Source organism: Aythya marila, assembly GCF_965140915.1.
Source record: "Aythya marila genome assembly, chromosome: 12".
In the NCBI taxonomy this organism is placed as follows: Eukaryota; Metazoa; Chordata; class Aves; order Anseriformes; family Anatidae; genus Aythya; species Aythya marila.
Window position 1 is genome coordinate 12,179,620 of NC_139053.1, and position 18,367 is coordinate 12,197,986.

General features: G+C 38.0%; 1 protein-coding gene across 1 annotated transcript; it reads right to left on the reverse strand.

Moving 5' to 3' along the window:
- Positions 1-9,312: 9,312 nt before the first annotated feature.
- Positions 9,313-17,429, reverse strand: CA7 (carbonic anhydrase 7; the record flags this gene model as incomplete). Its single annotated transcript, XM_082770010.1, has 7 exons — positions 9,313-9,435; positions 9,719-9,874; positions 11,413-11,475; positions 11,727-11,822; positions 12,743-12,861; positions 15,305-15,502; positions 17,390-17,429. 7 exons carry the CDS (start codon positions 17,427-17,429, stop codon positions 9,313-9,315), a joined length of 795 nt encoding a protein of 264 aa, XP_082626136.1.
- Between the last annotated feature and the right edge of the window lie 938 nt (positions 17,430-18,367).

Below are 18,367 nucleotides of genomic sequence, written 5' to 3' on the forward strand. Positions count from 1 at the left end.
GGGGCTCCCGCCCCGCCGCCATGTTCCCTCAGCGCCGCCTCCGCCAAGCGGTGCCAGCTCTGCTGCTGCTGGCGGGGAGGAGAAACACCCCCCGGGCACGGCCTGACCCGACCCGTGGGGGCCGTGCCGGGTCCCGTCACCTCCTGTCACCTCCCGTCCCCTCCCGTCCCCTAAGCCGCCCTCACGTTCGGCAGCGCCGTGCCCTCGGCTGCAGCCTCCGCCCTCCTCCTGCTTTAGATTAATAAACTAAATTCTCCATTAAGAAAGAATCCATTATCCATTTATAAAGAATCCATTAATAAACGTCAACAAAGGTTACTCTTTGCAGGAACTCTCCTTTGTTCTTTTTAAAAGTAAAATGACACATCTTTTGGTGCTGGGGCTGCCAGCTGATAAGGCTCCAAATCACAAAGCCCCTTTGAAAATGGCAGACCCTGTAAGTTAAGAGCAACAACTATTAGAGGTTCAGACACCTGGATCCCCCTTTTTGCCATCTTCTTTCTAGTTTTCAGCGTCTGTCATGGTTAAAATTTCTGTTGAGTCATTTAGTAATGAGACAAGGAATGAGCCCAAAGTGCATGGTGGTTAATAAGTAGTTATTGGTTATTACATACTGGATACCGATAGACCTTGCCTCGACCTGAAGTAGTGATTCTGCAAAAACAGAGGCTCACATGAGGCTTTGATAGGATGATAGTTCATTTTTTATTTTCCTGGCTTCTTGTTTTGAAGCGTTTTTCATTTACATAATGTGTTGCAGGTATCCCACACGAGATAAGTGTGTTCCCACATTATCTGCAGTGGACAGATGTGTGATCATCTTTGTGAGTCTGAATGTTTATTTGTTTCCGTGTTTTTGTTTGTTGTTGTTGTTGTTCTAAATGTAAAAAGTGAAATATAGTTTCATGTCAACTGGAAGACCAAGGCAAGAAAAAAAAAGAAAGGTCACCATAAAGAAAAAAAAAAAAAAAAGGAGCATTATTCTAGCATATGTGGAAACAATTATCCAAAATGGGTGCACCAGCAGGAGCTCCTTGGCAGTCTTCTGACCTACCAGTTTTTTCAGTTTTTGTACCATTTACAACAGTGATAAAACCTCATCTGGCAGCCTGAGAACCAACTTGACTGCTCTTTCTTCTGCTCAAGGCATGTTTAAATTCTGCTCTTCAGCTGAAAGCTATTACTGCTCACATATTCATGCAGTCATTTCATAAACTCCTGTGCATAAGCTGAAGTGGTTTAGGAAACATGTAAATTAAGGTGAGACAATTAACAATCCTGCAGGTATTGCTTTTGTTCCACATAAGCCAAGTACAAGAAGAAATACTGTATGAAGGCATATAAGGAACTTAAACATTTTCAGTGTCATTACTTGACAGGACTAGATGTTAAGGTCAATTGAGATTCAGATTCTGTTTTGGTGTGTTATGCTGATGAACCAGAGAGATACATTATTAAAGTTAAAAAGTAGAAATGCTACTCTCTGATATGATTTGGGGAAAGAAATTGTATTGCTCAGGCTTGCAGTATTTTTGCCCTCAGGAATATCTAATTACTATGGTGAATTCCTGTGGCAACAGTGGCTTGGTTGCCATAGCACCCTACCTAGCTAATTCACATTAAAAAAATATATATAACTCAAGTTTCTTTAAACAAAATTAAGCTTTCATTTTGACTTCATTGTTTATAGGTGAGCAAAAGGTGACTATCAAATGTCCTGTGCCAGGACAGAGTTCTTATAAGCAAATGAATGCAATTCCAGAAGCATTTTATTAAGGTACATGGTAGGTTAAAATGTAACAAATGCTATATTTAGACTTTTTCAAGGTATAATTTTATCTTTTTACTTGTGTGGGCAGCAACTCTGTTTTCTCTTCGCAAATATATTTTTGTGCTCATTTCCATGCTGCGTGTTTAGGCCTTAATCCAACTCCCATTAAGGGCAAGCCCAGTTTCAGCAGGTTTCAGATAAAGTAAAAGGTTATGTGAGCCTAAAGGGTCAGTCTCAGAAATCCCATTGCATGAAACAGGTTGCAGTCAGGCTATGCAGGCATGTGACATCTTTACTTCTGACCTAAAGTTACCACCACAGGAATTTCTAAGCAGATAAATCATGCCAGGTATTTGAGACAGGAGTACATTGCTTAAGTTAGTTCAGCCAACTTGTATGTTTGTATGAATGGAGAAGTGCAAGACTACGAGAAACACTGAATTTGATGTAATTACTGGATGCTGCTTAGAGCTCTACTCCCAGAACCCACCTGTTGGGTCAGCTTTAGCTATCATGTGAGCTTATGGGAAGTGAGGCTGTCATCAGATCTGACAACATAATAATTTGTTGGGAGGGATGCTGTGATACAAGTTCCTCTGTGGTAATAGGATCATTAAATCAAATGTTGGGAAAGGGGAAAAACGCAGGCTGAAGAGGAGTACTGCTGCTTCTGGCATTGGCCTCAGTTAATTTGGATGAGTGACACCTGAAGCTGTATTCTTAGGCTGTATGTTTCTGGATACGGGGTACAAAGGATGGGAAAGCTAGAGTTTACCTCTTCTCTCATGGTGCATTTTAGCAATTTTTTGGAATTATGTTATCACTGTCTGGATGCCTACTGGAGAATTAGTGTTCTAAGACTTATGGAAGGGGTGATGTATTTTGGTAAGCTCTTCAGGAGACATCAAAATATTAATAAATTATCTTATTTCTGCTTATATTGCATGCCTTCCATTGTATCTAAGGACTTGAAATAGGGTTTGGTTTACTGTTTTGTAATCTTTTATTCCTTAAGATCACTGTATACTTTAAAATGAAATTAATGTTAAGGCGAAAATGACTATTACTATTCATAATCCTAGCTATGTTAAGTTTCTTAGCCAAGCATGATGTAATATACTGGATGAAGATGCTGACACAATCACAGAAGCAGTTATATTTGTTCTACTTTATCGTTTCCCAAAACCTTTTAAAGTGACAAAAGTAAATGGTTTTGTGCAGCATTTGCAAAGCAGACGTATTTCAGCAGTCTTAACTTGTAAATATTTGCACCGAAAAAATGATGAAGTATAATGAAAGATACACAATCTTATATACCTGCAGTAGCTCAAGTAAGTTAATGTAAAGCTACCTGAATTAATCAGGGGTAACAGAATATTTGCACAACGAGGATTTTCACACACAGAACTAGAGGCAGATGTCTGCAAAACTGATAAAAAAAATGACATCTTGGGAGAGGGTGGGAGGTAGTTTTCAACCAATCTTAAACTTTGCTCAAGGGTTTTGGCACTCAGTGTTCTGCTTTGAAAAGAGCAGCAACCATCTCAACTCTCAGAACATCTAAGTTGTGGAGAGAACTCGAGTTGGCTAGAGCTCAGATAATGTTTCCACAACATACTGTATCACCCTTTCTCTCTGAAAATCCAACGCTGTGTGGAAGAACCAGAAATCTTAGGAAGAAAAAAAGGCTGTTCATATGCATCACTCAGAAATGACATATGAAAGTATACTTGGTATAGCTCTGATAGTTTGGCATAATAAGGCTTTTAGCTGAAGTCAAGAAACAAGCCCAGAATGTATCTAGGAAGTGGAAGTACAGCTGTTCATAGTTTTTCATGTCCTTTTATCAAAGGAGTCTAATTCTGTAACCGGCTAGTGAAACTTAAAGCTTTCTATCTGACTTGCCTTACACTGATACTGCACTACTTGGGTTTTCCTTTGTTCCTATGGAAAATTCCTTTTCCTTCTTCCGCTTGTTTGTTTGGGCAAATAACTCGCTGTGGCTAGTTTGGTACAATATATCTATTTTCCAATTCCAGGAACTACAAACAGACATCTGTTAATTACCACTGCCTTCACAGCAGGTGCTAATATATATGAATTTCCACTAACCCACTGAAATTCATGAAAAGTGTGGGACTCCTGGTGTTTTGTAAACATAGCTTGTTATGGGGACACATGAAGAATGGAATCATATCAATCAATCATATCAACCAAATAAGTGTGGTTTTCCTAGGAAAACAAGTTAAACATCAGATTAATATTTCTAACAAATAATTAATACTTTTCTGGAAAGCAGACTAGTAACAAACACAATTTGAATCCAAAGAGGTAGAAGTCTACTTGAAGTTTTCTTGAAATGAGGAGAAAGGCTTAGTCTAGTACTTGAATTAGAAAACAGCCATAGATAGACGCCCTTTGGGAACCTGGGAATGCCCATCATGCAAAGAAAGATAGGTCCTGTGAATGACTTGACTCTCTGGACCGGCTGGGAGAATACAGGTAGTCAGAACTTGCCTTTTCATAGACAGCACACCAGTATACCTAACTGGCTTTTTGAAAGGAAACAAATACAAAACAGTTGGATTTGTTACTGCTCACAGCCTTTAAAGATGCCAGATACTTGCTATATGTGTTTTGTGAATAGTGACAAACATTTCATTTACTGTACATGTATATGCTATTTTGAACTTTCACAAGAGGTAAATTAGCACTTTAGATGGAGAGGTCTCTTACAAGCAAAAAATTATGAATGAGACTGGGAAGAATAAGTTTCCTCAAGGTCTGTTAAAGCAATTGCATTTTCTTCTTAGTTTGGTTGCAAATAAAATCCAGTCTTTGATCTTCTTATGTAATCTAAAATAAATACTGAAATGCTAGGAAAGCAAACAAGCTGCAAGAAATGTCAATGAACAGAGGTAAACACAATGAACAACTGTAGAAAAAATGTCATTCCAACTCTCCAACTTCACTTAACCCCTGCTGTTACAACAGAGACTAAGCAGTGTGCATATACACGAAGTTGCAGTTTAAACTGATGATCCAATTTAAGTTAAAGTGATTGGATTAGTACAAAGGCATATGTATTTGCTGTGACTGGATCTTAACTCCACATATATAATTTTTACCCACATTTTATTCCACATTTATCATTTACTTACTTACAAACTGGTTGAAGTTAAACTGAAAATCACTCTTATGCTGAAATAAATGTTCAGTTAAGGTTCTGTACCACTCCAAATGTGAGTTTAAATTTCTTGAGGATAAGTTACAAGTGCAGGGAAGTCTCCAGACTTAGTTTGAAGTGCCAACATTTAGAAAACTCACTATATGAATGTGAAGTGAAATGATGGTTTCCATTATTGTGACGTTGTTCACAACCTGCAGTAAGATTTTTTTTTGGCTAAAATTCAAAGGTAATGCAAATAGTATTATACAGAGAACATTAGAAACATAAATATTCTCTGCCTTACAGCCATGCAAATTAGGAATAGTTCTGGTAAAATCAGGTTTCATCAATATACCATTTTTACAATATACCATACTTTACACTCATCATGAAACATCATAATAAATTGCTGCTATATACATCACCTATATCACTGAAGTTGCCTAAATATCCTCCTGTTTGTAAAGGGTAGTAAAAAAACTAAGCTGAACCTTAACTGGAACCATTAAAGTCAAAGAGTTAAATGTAGTGGAGTGTGTAGTTTACCAAGCAGACGATATCTCTAGTCTACCAGTGAAACAAAATTGTAACTGACGTAACTGATCTACTATGATTCTTTTGTAAGATCGATCTTTTTATCTGATAACGAGGGTTCAAGGACTGCATATCCTTCAAGCCCGCACAGGGATTTCAACTATAATCACCTATACATTTAAAAATATATATATTTTTTGTCAAAGTTACATTTTCTCTCATGTGTTGTACTTTGACCAAGTAGCCTTAAAAAATTGTTTTAAGCATTTTAAGTGTAAGAAATGGTAAGGAATGGAAACAGGCAGCCACTAGATGGCATTTTTAGTCTAACTTTTACAGGTGTTCAATTTGTCACTGTCCTACAAGTAAGGCCTTGCATTCCTTCAGTCATGAGAACTATGGTCATATTGCAAGTTAAGCCAATCAAATGTCCCTGGAGTAGTTAAATTCAGCTGGTAGCTTTCTTTCAATGGAGCTGGCAATATACAACGGTAGCACACATTCTAGAATTTGAATGTCTGTGATAGAGCAACTTTGCTGAGTAAAGTTTAGAAGGTATGTCAGAGGGTAAAAAGAAAGCAGAAAAAATGATGTTCCTGATAATCCTTGAAAAGTAGTGGTGCATAGCAGTTATTCAGCCCAATGAATAGCCTTTAAGGGGTACATGTGTGCTAGAGTCACTGACTAGAATACAGCTAGGAGCATTTAGACAGTAGAAGCATTTGGACTGTACACTTAGTCACGTGGTCTGAATTTTTGGGTAGACCTGTGTGGTGCCAGAAGTTGGACTAATAGCGGTTTGTACTGTCATAGTTACTATCCTCTGAGGGTCTCACAGCACATTATAAATCTTAGTACACAGTCTCTGGATTTCATTTTTCTCATCTCATAGATAGTAAAATAATATCAGTAAAAGGAATAAAAGAGTTCTTGCTGTAAAGCTCTCATACTAGCCATATTTCAACCAATATATTAACAAGTTAAGAATTTGTATATAAAATACCAATTAATATGGTCCCTTGCACTGCAGAACATAGTTACTAGGGAAACTTTGCTAAATTAAAATGAATTATCAGTCAAACATTTGGTCCTACCTCTTAAAAAACATTGTGGACTAGTAATCTTTAGTCTTTGGTGGGGGATAATTTTATAATTTTTGCTTCCTTTTGCTTTAAGGAAGAAATTATTACAAAAGCTTCTGTATTATCAATGCGCCTTGTTTCACTGTAGTAAAAAAAAGATAGTTTATAATCTAACAACTGAGAAAAGCTATAAAGTTTCTAAATCAAAGTGTAGTAAACATCTCCCAGAAACTGAATACCTTGTAGGATTCACCATTTAAAGCTCTTTACTATAGCTAAGCTTTTACAATAACCTTGTGAGCTAAATATTACCCTTCTGCTGTTCACAAGTAAACCACCCTTAAAGAAGCTTAAGTACTATGTTCAAGGTCACAGCATGGACACATTCTGTAGATAAGTAAGCTTCTTTTGTTGGACCCCAGTGGTTGTAATTGGGAAAAGATGAATCAAGGTTTGGTACACAAACCCCATTAACACTTTTTGAAAAGCCTTATATGCTTAAAATTAAAAAAAATAAATAAATATTTATCTGCAACCTACTCTGTTAAAGCGTGTAGAAATGCAGCAGTACTTTGATAGTTTAAGTCATATGAAGTAAGTGATACCGCTTAAATTTCAATTAAGAGGCTTTTAATTTAGCCCTCATAGAACAGGGATATCAAATCTGTAAGGTTGTTCTGGAATTCTGGAAGACCTTTTAAATTTTAAAAGGTGTTTTATGTAGTAAGTAACTATAAAAGGGAAATAAGATTCAAAATTCATAGTAACAAAAATCCAACTCTGACAGTAGGCAAAAAAGTCATTAAAGATGTAGTAAATGTCAAGAATTCTTAGCCAAAAGAATAAACAGCAATAGAAAGCATTAGTCCCAGAAGATGGGAAGAATTGTGGCACAGACTAATTTTTTTTTTTTTTTTTAATTGATAGACTTTCTAGAACTTTGAAAAAAGTCTGAAACTTGAGGGATGACTGCTATCTGTGTTCATATTATTCTACTATTGCATGGTCAAGGTTCCTGTGAAACCTGGAGGTGAGCAATCAGATCATCCCTCACTCTGAAACACGTGCATCAGGTGAAGGTATTGGTGTTTCTCTGCTAAAGGAAGCCTGAGGAAAAAACAACATTGCAGTATGTAGGAAAATACAGACCTGTTCAAAATAGATGAGGAGATGCATATTTAAGTGTCATTTATTTAAATGGACAAATGAAGATACATAAATAGATTTTTTGCAATACCAGTTTGCATTACTAGCAAAGCTACATTCATATAGTTAAAAACATTTCATTATGTTTCTTCTCTATTATTTCTTCTAGTATAGTCTGTGTAAGAGTCTCAAATACAAAACAGTGCTGAGTTAACCCTCACAACATCCCTGTGAGGTAGGTCAGTCATACAGTGTAACTCTTGTTTTACATATGAAGAAACAAAGGAACAGAATATTTTAGGTTGGCATACCAGAAAAGCTGTAAAGAGTTTCATCTAGAATTCTGGCCTTCAATTCCTCATACTGTGCTTCACACATAGTATCTTTCTCCCTTTTCAGAAAACAAAAAAATAGGCCATAGTAGGTGTTCTCCTCACTAACCCCCTTGCTTTCCTTTAAGGTATACAGCTTTGAACATTTTTTTCATTTAAGATGATAACTGATAATCAACAAATCGTGTCTGAAGTATACAGTTTTAATGAAACATTTGAAGCCCATAATTAAATAACTGAAAATAGAGTGAGGATAGTTATAGATAACCTCACTATTTACCACTAGACAAAGTAGTCTGAATAATTTCATCACTACGCTGCAGTAGCAGCAATACTAAAGCACGACTTGTCTAAAGCCACTATTTTGAGGAGGTAAAAGTATTCATGACCGACGAAGCCTCACATTTGCAGGGAATATCCCTGAAGAGGGCCATAGCTAGGGGATGATTTGTGCAGCAATGTACATTCAGTGCAGTCAAGGTCTACCCACATTAGTTCTTAAGTAAAATAAACAATCTACATTCTGTAGGGCAGACACCGAAGGTCATATTGCAAAGCAAATCACCTGAGGTAGAATTTGAACAATTGAGATAGCCAGAAGTTGCATACCTGAATTTCTACAGATGTTTTCAACAGAACTAACGAGGCCACTAATTATGTATTCTGTATGGGCTAAAAGAATTGATGTCTAACAATAGTGTGCAATAATATGGCCTGTTTTTAAACTCAGCATTTGCATCTTAGAACAGTAACTTGAAAATGTACACATTTTCAGGTAGTGGTGTTCCCATCAGCGCGTACTTGAGGTGAATAAAGAACAACTTCTGTACTACTTTTGCACTTTGTCAGGCAGCTAAAATACAGTGAAAATCTTTCAATGAGAGCTCAAACTATGAAAAATTTAAGTCCAGTTAATACAAATTTCTTGACTGTTGTTTCATCTTGCATTAAATCAAACAATCCAATGTGTGCATCAGCACTAATAGATCAACAGTTTCTTCTATTGATTTTTAGTTTCGAGTCCTGGACAGCATTCCCAATTACTTCACTACCCCTTACACCAAAAAGAGTTCCAGTTAAAAAGATGAAAGATTAAGTTAAAGAGTGAGATTTTAAATATTTAAATCAACTACAAAATCAGAAAGTTGTTGCCCCCCTCCAAGTATGGCGTGTTCAGGGAAATGGCTATCTTGCACACTTCAGGAGTGATCTAAAAAAAAAACAGATTGTCTTTCATGTGGAAGCTCTTGGATATTTCAGGGCCATTGTCAGTTTTCTTCAGGCATTGAAGGAAGCTCGAACTACTCTCCCCTTCAGTGGCTGAGGGGGGCGAAAATTATTCACCATTTGAATCCTCTGGTCTTCCTCACTGGTGAAGAGGAGTGTGCGGAATTTCTCCAGCTGTAAATTCATGTGAGATAATTTAAAGCTTAAGAAGGCAATTGATATTAATGTTCTTGAAAAAGGCCAAACGAGAGCATTCATTGAGGTCTATTGATAGAATAGGTTCAAGCAAATATCCTAGGTAGTATTAATAGAAAAAATACAAGCCCCGATTATTGGACAGGATTATTATTCACAGGCTAATGCTATTTTCAATTGGCCCTGCTGCAAAGCAAAACAGCCATTGCCTGTGTATCCAGTGTAAAATCTTAAAAGATCTGGGAGAGTATTAGAAGTTTACCTGTTTCTCAGAAATACTGATGGGTTCTTTCAGCACTATCCACGTTACACTTTCATTAAGCGGTGGTGTTGTCAAAGATCCAAGGTATGTCCAATAATCTAGACGCAAAGGCAGGAGACATTTGGGGTTGAAGCTTCTAAATTGAGCTTTTGTCCCCTGGAAGACAATTGATATTTGATATTTCTTTTACTTTTAAGTGCAAATTAGGAAGTCTTTATGAAACAAATAAAACAGTAGAGCAATACTAAAGAATGGAGAGCAGGAGAAGAGTCTGTAATAGTTTGGCTGCCTCATAACTACTGTTACCTAAAAGGTAGCATAAAGAAAGAATCAGGAAAAATATTACATACTATTGCATATCAACTGTGACCTCTGGTGTTGGCTGATTGGACTTGGCATTTTTACCCCATGGCCTTTACCAAAGTTCATCTCTTAGTGACAAACATCTAAAAATAGTTCAGGAAGTATATTCTTGCTGCATGGCCTCTACCAAAGTTCAGAGCTGCTGATAAAAGGTCCAAAAATATAGACAAAATATACTTCCTATGTTAATGTTCAGTGAAATACAGAAAATATCATGAAGAATTTCCTTGTCTTGTTACTGGCTATTTTCTACACTATCCATCTGCTTCAGTAAAAAATGTCAACCTTGGAAAAACTTGTTCTAAAACAATCATTGCCTGCTGCGACAAGTATCAGCTTTAAAAGACAAGCATCTAAGTCTAAAAGTAGAGCAAGCTGGATCAACGGAAAGACCAGTAGAAGGAGGTGCTGTGCCTAAGGTAGCAATTGCCTTGACTGCCACACTGCAGGGCAAGATTTTTTTCAGCCTGCAGTTCTATTCACAAGTATCTGAGAGGTATGGAGTCACTCACAAAGCACTGCCCAGAAGTCTCTAAAGCTGCTCATAAGGAACAGACTGAGCAGCTTATCCCTGGTGACAAACCCGGAGACCTATCACTGCAACTGAGGAATGACACTTACCTGTATGTTCAGGGAATCTCTTATTGAAATCTAAATATCACTTCATGTATCTACAACCTACATACGACTGTTGAATTGCTTTCCCAACCCCCCATCTTTCACAAGCATATACAAAGGAACAAGAAAAATGCCAACTCAAGTATTAGGTAGTGCTTTTTAATATTAGAACTTAGGCATCTTACAGAGTGCATTAAGCCCATACAAATCTAAAAAGAACAATATTTGTGGTAGTCTAATTAGTCTTCCTTCAGCAAGCTTCAAAGATCTTGGACACATCTGATAAAAGATAACCTTCACATACTACTGACAATGAACTAGCTTAGGACCCCATGAAAGTTATCCCCTCAGAGCTTTGCAGCAGAAATAATGTGGACAATCAGCTTCAACTTGTTCAAGCTGGACTTGATGATTCATTTTGCTGAGCCTGAAGGGTCACAGAGCTTTTGTTTTAGGTAACTCAGGAAAAGCAAAACGTCTGAATGACCAGTGAGGTCAGCATAGCCTAGGGAGGCACCTGCTAACAGTAGGCAAATATACTGAAGTATGGAGGGTCAGAGAACAGAGGGATTGGACAGGAAGAATAAAACTGCATTGGTACTCTAATGAAAGGATTTGTGGTGGTTGATTTTGCGTTTTTCGTTGTCTCAAAGATATGTAACCTTTTTTCCCCAGAGGATGTCCCAGAAATAAGAAAAACATGTTAAACTTACTTTAAATTTTACCATGTACAAAGCATCAGTGAGCCTGTTCATATTGGTGTGTTCTTTTCCAATCTAAAATAGTAATGGAATAGACAGGTTAAGTAAGAATGACTATAATTATGCTTTGAATAGGTAGCATAGCTTTCTTATCTCAATCTCAGCATTCCTACTAAGGAAGGTTTAACAGCAATTTGCTATGAGTTACTGCTTCCAGTAAGTCATCTGTTTTCCCTGAGCACCTCTTAAATACATAGCATGGTTCTCAAACATTTGACAGCATAATGCTTTTCATCATGTAAACATGCTATTTTTGTAATTCTTACCTCCAAGAAAACACCAACGACTGCCAAGCCATCTGGAGCTGCTGCTGCTTCTCCAAATGTTGCATATTTTCTGGCATTCCAGTGAACTAAGTGGAGCTTTAAAGGCAGCAACAAAGAAGAATTAAACAAATCAGTTTTAGAAGCTGTCAACATAGGTGTAACATAGATTGACTCATACTTAACAGGCAGTAATGCTTGCTCATAATGGAGTATAGACTCCAAAGACATCTTTGGGAATATGAGCAAGTTCAGTCTTCTGGATCTGGACATAAGCATGGACAGACACTAAATTAAATCTCTATTATCCTTAATTAGAAGCAACTCAGGCATTAACAGATGATTCTGTGGCCTAACTTTGCTGATATGGGCCTTTATCCCGTGAAACACTGTGCCTCATTGCTCACTGGGGGACTCCAGGATGTTACCCTGCTGCAGGATTTGCAAGAGACTGTTGTGGAAATGCCTGAGCCTTGTCCCTGCTTTGCAGAAAATGCTCAGGAGCCTCAAAATGAAGCCATTTCTAAGCTTCATAGGTGGCAGCAGCAGCAGCATTTCATAGGTTGTGATCCTCTGCTGTAGTCTAGTTTGTCCATGCAGGTAGCAGAGCTAGATGCTGCTTCTCAGCATCATATTGGCCAGTACATCCTTCCCATCTGCACCAGTGAAAGGATGGACTTGATCACATACAGCATGCTAAACCACATAGAGGGCTTTTAGAGGTGCAAGTAGTGCTGTGTGAGCAAAACAGCTGAGCTGTGGAGCCAACTGTGCGCTGTTGACCATGGGCAGAGAATCTTGGAGAAAGGGCTGCACTGCACGGAGGTGTGCTCTCCAAATTCAGGGCAATTAACAGATGAACAATAGATCAGAAACTCATGTAAAAAATAAAATTCTCATTAAAGCCCATATGACTTAGTCACATAGAATCATTAGAATCCTAAGGAACATACAGATACCACTACAGATGTTTGCCAACAGCATTTGCATGAATTAATCTCATCCATAAAAACAGTTACCTCACATGGAAAAGGTTTGCCATCAATTGTATGCTCTGATCCCTGGCTGTGCTTTGCCCCCCAGTGGAAGTGGAACTGCTTTAGCCGAAAGGGATTTTCAAAGGGACCACCGCTGATCACTAGGTAGAAGGAAATAAGAGTAAAGCATTCTCACTTTTTGGCTCCCTGATAATAAAACCTAACAGCTGTTGGCTGTTATTTTCTAATCCTGTACATTTCAGTTTGCAGTATAAAAATGACACCACATGCAGATAGTTAAGGGTTAGATTTGTTACTGGAAAACACCCAAACTCATGTAAAAAATAAATTTGTAGAGTATCAAGTAGCTACTTATGCAGGATTCTCTAACATTTTTTCTTCTGGAAAGAAAACATTTAACATATGAAAGTTTAATAGGTTTGTTATGGCTAGGCCTTTCCTGTTTAACACAAAACCTAAGTTGAACACGTAAAATATTTTTGACAACACTACTTGGGATTCTGTGCAAAAGGTAAATACCTTGAGCATCAGGTAGAGAAATCAGCTAAGTATTTCCTCTATAAGAATTATTTCCAGTGGAGGATCTCTATGTTCTGCTTCCTTTAAATACCTGATCCCATAAAACAGGTAATGTAATAGCTTGTACTTTAGACAACACCATTCAGAATCTCAAATCACCTCATAAAGATGGGAAAGGGATACAGAGAAACTTTATACGTCATTTAGAAATAACACTTAAGAACAGATGAATGTTTAAGACTAACTACAGAAGATAAACAACCATATCTGTAGTTCTCTTGTATGTTTATATGGCACTAAACCAATTACATTTTACTCAGCAGACATAAAATCCTGATCAAAGTCTTGCAATAAGTGCAATTGAAGTGCATCTAGAAATCATAAGGCACTTACTCTCAGTGCAATCTGTAACATTTTTATTCCAAAACTTAAAGTTGTAGCATTGTGCATGCCCTCACAGGTACATAGCTCTAGCCTTCATGCAGGACACTGGCCTTGCCAAAATATTCTTAGTATTAATTAATATTAAGTATTTTCTAGTACGCTTTGCTGAACTTAAGAGAATGCATCACCTGTCCCAATATTTTAAGAAATCTAGCTATGATGGATTAGTCAGAACTCTGTTGTATCATTTATGCAAAGCTGTGAGTCACTAGATCTATTTCAACACAACTCAAACCCTCAAAACCGTGTTTATGCTCCTAGCAATCTTGTTCCTTCTAAGCGTTATTGAAACATCACACATGCATAGCATAGAAAGTGCAGGTGCCTTCATTCCTGCATGAGCTCTGAGTTTCTCTGCAGAGTGATGCATAATGGTCCTAAACTTGTAGAACTCAATGAAGTGCACTGTTGCATTGATAGAGTTCAGCTTTGAATTGCATGAAACTTATTAGCAAGCTAAGGTAATATTTCCAGGTACAATTTACAAGTTACTTTCAGGATTACATGCTTATTGGATTTCTATGCAATAAGTTTTAGAAGATGAACTTCAACATTTAGAAATACCTGAAAACCTGACCAATAATTTGGGCAGTTATTTAGTTTTATCTGAGATGCAGAAATTAAGAATCAAGTGGCAGGAATTTAAACCCCCAGGCCCTATTTCAAATGGTTACCAAGATAGACAAACCACTTCAGAGAAAGTAACTGGTTTTGAGTACCTAGGATATCCTATTTAACTGAGATCGATGAACACAACCAAATGGAAGATGAAATCAATTGTCAGGCTTAAAATCATTCAGAGTATTCTTAAATGCACTCTTCTCCATTTATCAGCTACTTCATCTCTATTTTGATGCTGTATTTACCACCATCCTTCCTTCCTCACCTCTCTCTCTCTCTCCCCCCCCCACTGTAAAAGCAAGATCTACCATAGAAGTAGAATTAATAGAAGTAATCATATAAAGCATTTAAGTTTTCTGCCAAGTAATTGCATATAGTGCAACATCCACCAGTTCCTACCAATTCAGAATGAGCTCAAGACTTTATCATTTCTGAAGAAGCTGTACTGCCATGAGGAAAGAATAAAATGCAAGATAGCAGTGACTGGTCAATATAAAAATAGGTCTAGTGCGCTACAGTTATGATGACTATTCTGTATGACCTGGTCTCTGATAATCCTCTTCCCTTCTCTGCCCCTGTGGATGCAAAACTGGGGGGGTGGGCCAGCCAAAGCTAGTACCTCTGATTTAGGTGATCAGACAAGCAGGGCATTGAGAAGTGTTCATGCCTACTCCGCATACTGGCTTTCCAGAAAACTGACAATCCCCATTGAAAAGGAACCACTACAAGCAGGCTTCTGAGTTTCTTCATAAAAGTGCTTCTCCTAATGCAGAAACTATTCAGCTGCGTGATATGAAATATTGCTTGAGAGACTGAAGTGAAGGCAAGAAATGTAAGGCTCAGGTTTATTCGTACACAAAATTCAAAGGGCGCTGGTTGCATACCTTGTTCTGAACTGAATTTATACGTTGCATAAAATACACTATCCAAGATATACTTAATTGTTTCCCTAAGACACAAGATGTTATGCTAAGGTAGTTGGCCATGTTGTAGCCTCACCTGTCTTGTCATCAGTGTCTTCAAACTCAACCATAACTGAGTGGCCATTGTTGGAGATGTTGAGAGACGTGCAGGATTCATAGGAGACAGTAAGCGGCATCAGATTCGGGTCATAGACTGCTTTTGCAGAAACTATATCAATAGGTGACTGACGGTTCCCTCGGGCAATAGGATAAGATCTGTGCCACTCGGAAGGCCCTTCAAAACCAAAGAAAGGAGAGCACCATTATTTTCTTTCTGCAATGCACAAAATTGTTACAGAATTTCATGAGGCTTGATGTAAGGCTCACTTAGCACGAGTGACTTGAACACTTGCCATCTGACAAGTTCATTTTATATTCCAAGCTTGGTGTTTTTATTAGCACAGTGCACCTAGATGAGGGACTGAAGTATCATGTACAAAACAAACTGGGGAAGCCACAGTGCATCAATAGACTGCTGCATCTCCATTTACTTGTGCCACTAGTTTTCTGCGAAGTTGGTAGTTATATCTTAAAGGTATCTGAAGTCCTTCCAAGGACTAGATGTGCAGGTATAAGCACACTTATATGCGCACACACTCCCTCAAAGAAACAGCAGTTAGTTCTTCCTAGGAAATATAATGTAAAAGCTACACTCATTCAAATTAGATGCAGATGACTCAATCTCTTAGCTACTGACTATGCAGTTATTTTTAAAACCATTTTAGGGCTGCAGTAAACCTTTGAAGCAGCTTCATTCCTCACTCACGCCCATTATTGTATCTTTCTGTCCTGAAAGAAATACTTCTCAGTGCAATAATTAACATTTCTAGACTTCCTGAAGCCAGTACAGTAGGGTTAAAGACCTACTTAATAACATTGCTCTCTACTGGCAGATCTGGAACACTCATGCCATTTGAGATAACAAAGCCTTACGTATCAGAATTCCTTATTCTTACCACTTATTTTTCTACTTTGGTAGTACAAGAAGCAATTCAATTCTTCTACTGTTCACAGTCAGAAATCTAAACAGTAGCAATTTCACTTTAAGGTTCCTAAGTAGCACATTTTTAGTGGTAGCATTCTCACAGTTTTACATGGTATTACTATTATTTTTAAAGCACATTATCCTCTTCAGCATTTTCTGACGATTTAATCTTACAAAATAGTGTATTTTCTTGGTCTGGCTGTAAAGCAGATTTGGGGTTTAAATGCTGTTACACAAGATTAAGCAGTATCATTTGTCTCTTCCAAGCTTTGTGTTAGCATACATAACTCTATGAGTATTACCTAGATGTGCAAACAATACCATCTAGCAGCAATAACCAACTTCACTTATCATTCAGGTGAAGCTGCTTTTGTAGTGACAGCACCTGTTAAATAACTGCTGTCAAAAGAGGAAGAGACAGGCTCCTGAAGGTTATGCAAAAGGCTGTTTTATTGGACAAGATTCATCCATCGTTCTCTGCAAAGGGTACAGGTGGTAGAAAACATTGTTGTAGGGATCCTTCAGTAGTTTCACACATCCTCTCACTGACACAGTCTCGGAGGTGGGAAGTGAAGGAAGATGGCTAAATTAAAGACTGTCAAATCAGAAAGCACGATTTGTTCAGTAAGAGGTCTCTGATACTGATCTGTACAATTTATTGATGTTCCAGAAATATATAACATATACCTCTTTTTATTCATTTCTTTGGAAGTCAAGATATCACATTTCAGCAGCTGCACAGGACCAGAAGAACTATTACTGCTCTAATAAATCTGCTTTACTTAAAAGAATTGTTTTTGGAGAGACAAATAGTTCATTTTCATAGCAGCTTTTTGGAAAGGGACCCATCTGTAATATATGCAGCCTGAGCAAAAAAAAAAAAAACACTCAGTACTGAGTCTCTTAATTTAGGAGCAATTATTACAACAACAAAAGGCATCAGGTATAAGTTGATGCATCTTTTGGCAACACTTTCTGTGTGCTCTTTATCAATAAAGTAATTAATTAGCTGCTGTATCTACTTGATTCTTACAGACATAGAAATGCAGGCAGCTCTGCAGGGCTCAGGCAACAGTTCTAGAAAGAAAATGAACGGGGGAAGACAGAGAGATGCAGCATGGAAACGCTATAACCTACCGTCATCCTGCCCATATCCCCAACTGTGGTGGCCAGTCATTATAGGGCAGCTGCACCCTGCTTTGCTCTCAGCTCTTTGATCGGAGCATTGCTGCTTACCTGCCTTTATAATGGCTCACCGTGGGATAGGGTCAGCCCCTTAAAGATACAGAGCAACCAAAGCAGCTCTTGCAGGACGGGGAAAGCATCCGACTTCCTGCTGCTCTGAAGTTTGCTGCTGCTGCTGCTGCTGCTGCTGCTGGGCTCTACCCTGCCCTGCCCTGCTCACTCTGTTTGCTAACACAGCATAGGAAAAGGGAAGCTTAAAATTTAAGTAACTGGAGTCTCAGGACCTATAGAGGAAACAAGATCGTCCAGGTGACAACTAGCTAAATTTTTGCACGTGAAAATCAAATTTAGGGAAAAGTAGTAGTATTTTCTTATTCTGCACAGGGAAGCAATAGCCACAACCTGCTCTGAGCACCAGGGCACAGCAACGTGCAGACTGTAATGGGAACTGCCCGTCTCTCTTGTGTGTTCTGCACGGAGAAACACCTGGTTACTGCCTCTCGTTTCTCATTCTCTCTAGCTGCAAGAAAGACTGATATTACCAGCTGGTTTGTAACTAAAACTTAAGAAGCAGTGCTTAGATGAGATGGAGAGCAATCTCTTCTTAGAAAATAAAAGTGATTTGTGCTACCTTTAAACAAGGTAGGATCACACCAATTAGAGATAAATCACCAATATGATTTTTTTTCTTGTTAACTCCAAGGAAACTTTTTGAAAGGCAAAAATAAAAGCAGACTTACATTAGGGAACAGAACATGGCAGACTCTAGAAATAGGAGCCTGTCTGTGAAGCTTCAGTGATGTCCTATAAACCAGTTGTTGCCTGCATCCAGCTAAACCCATGGAGAAGCTAAAATGAGATACCAAATCTGCATTTCTGCATTTTCAAAGCTCTTAGGACATCTTTGTGGCAAGAAACATGTCTCCCTGG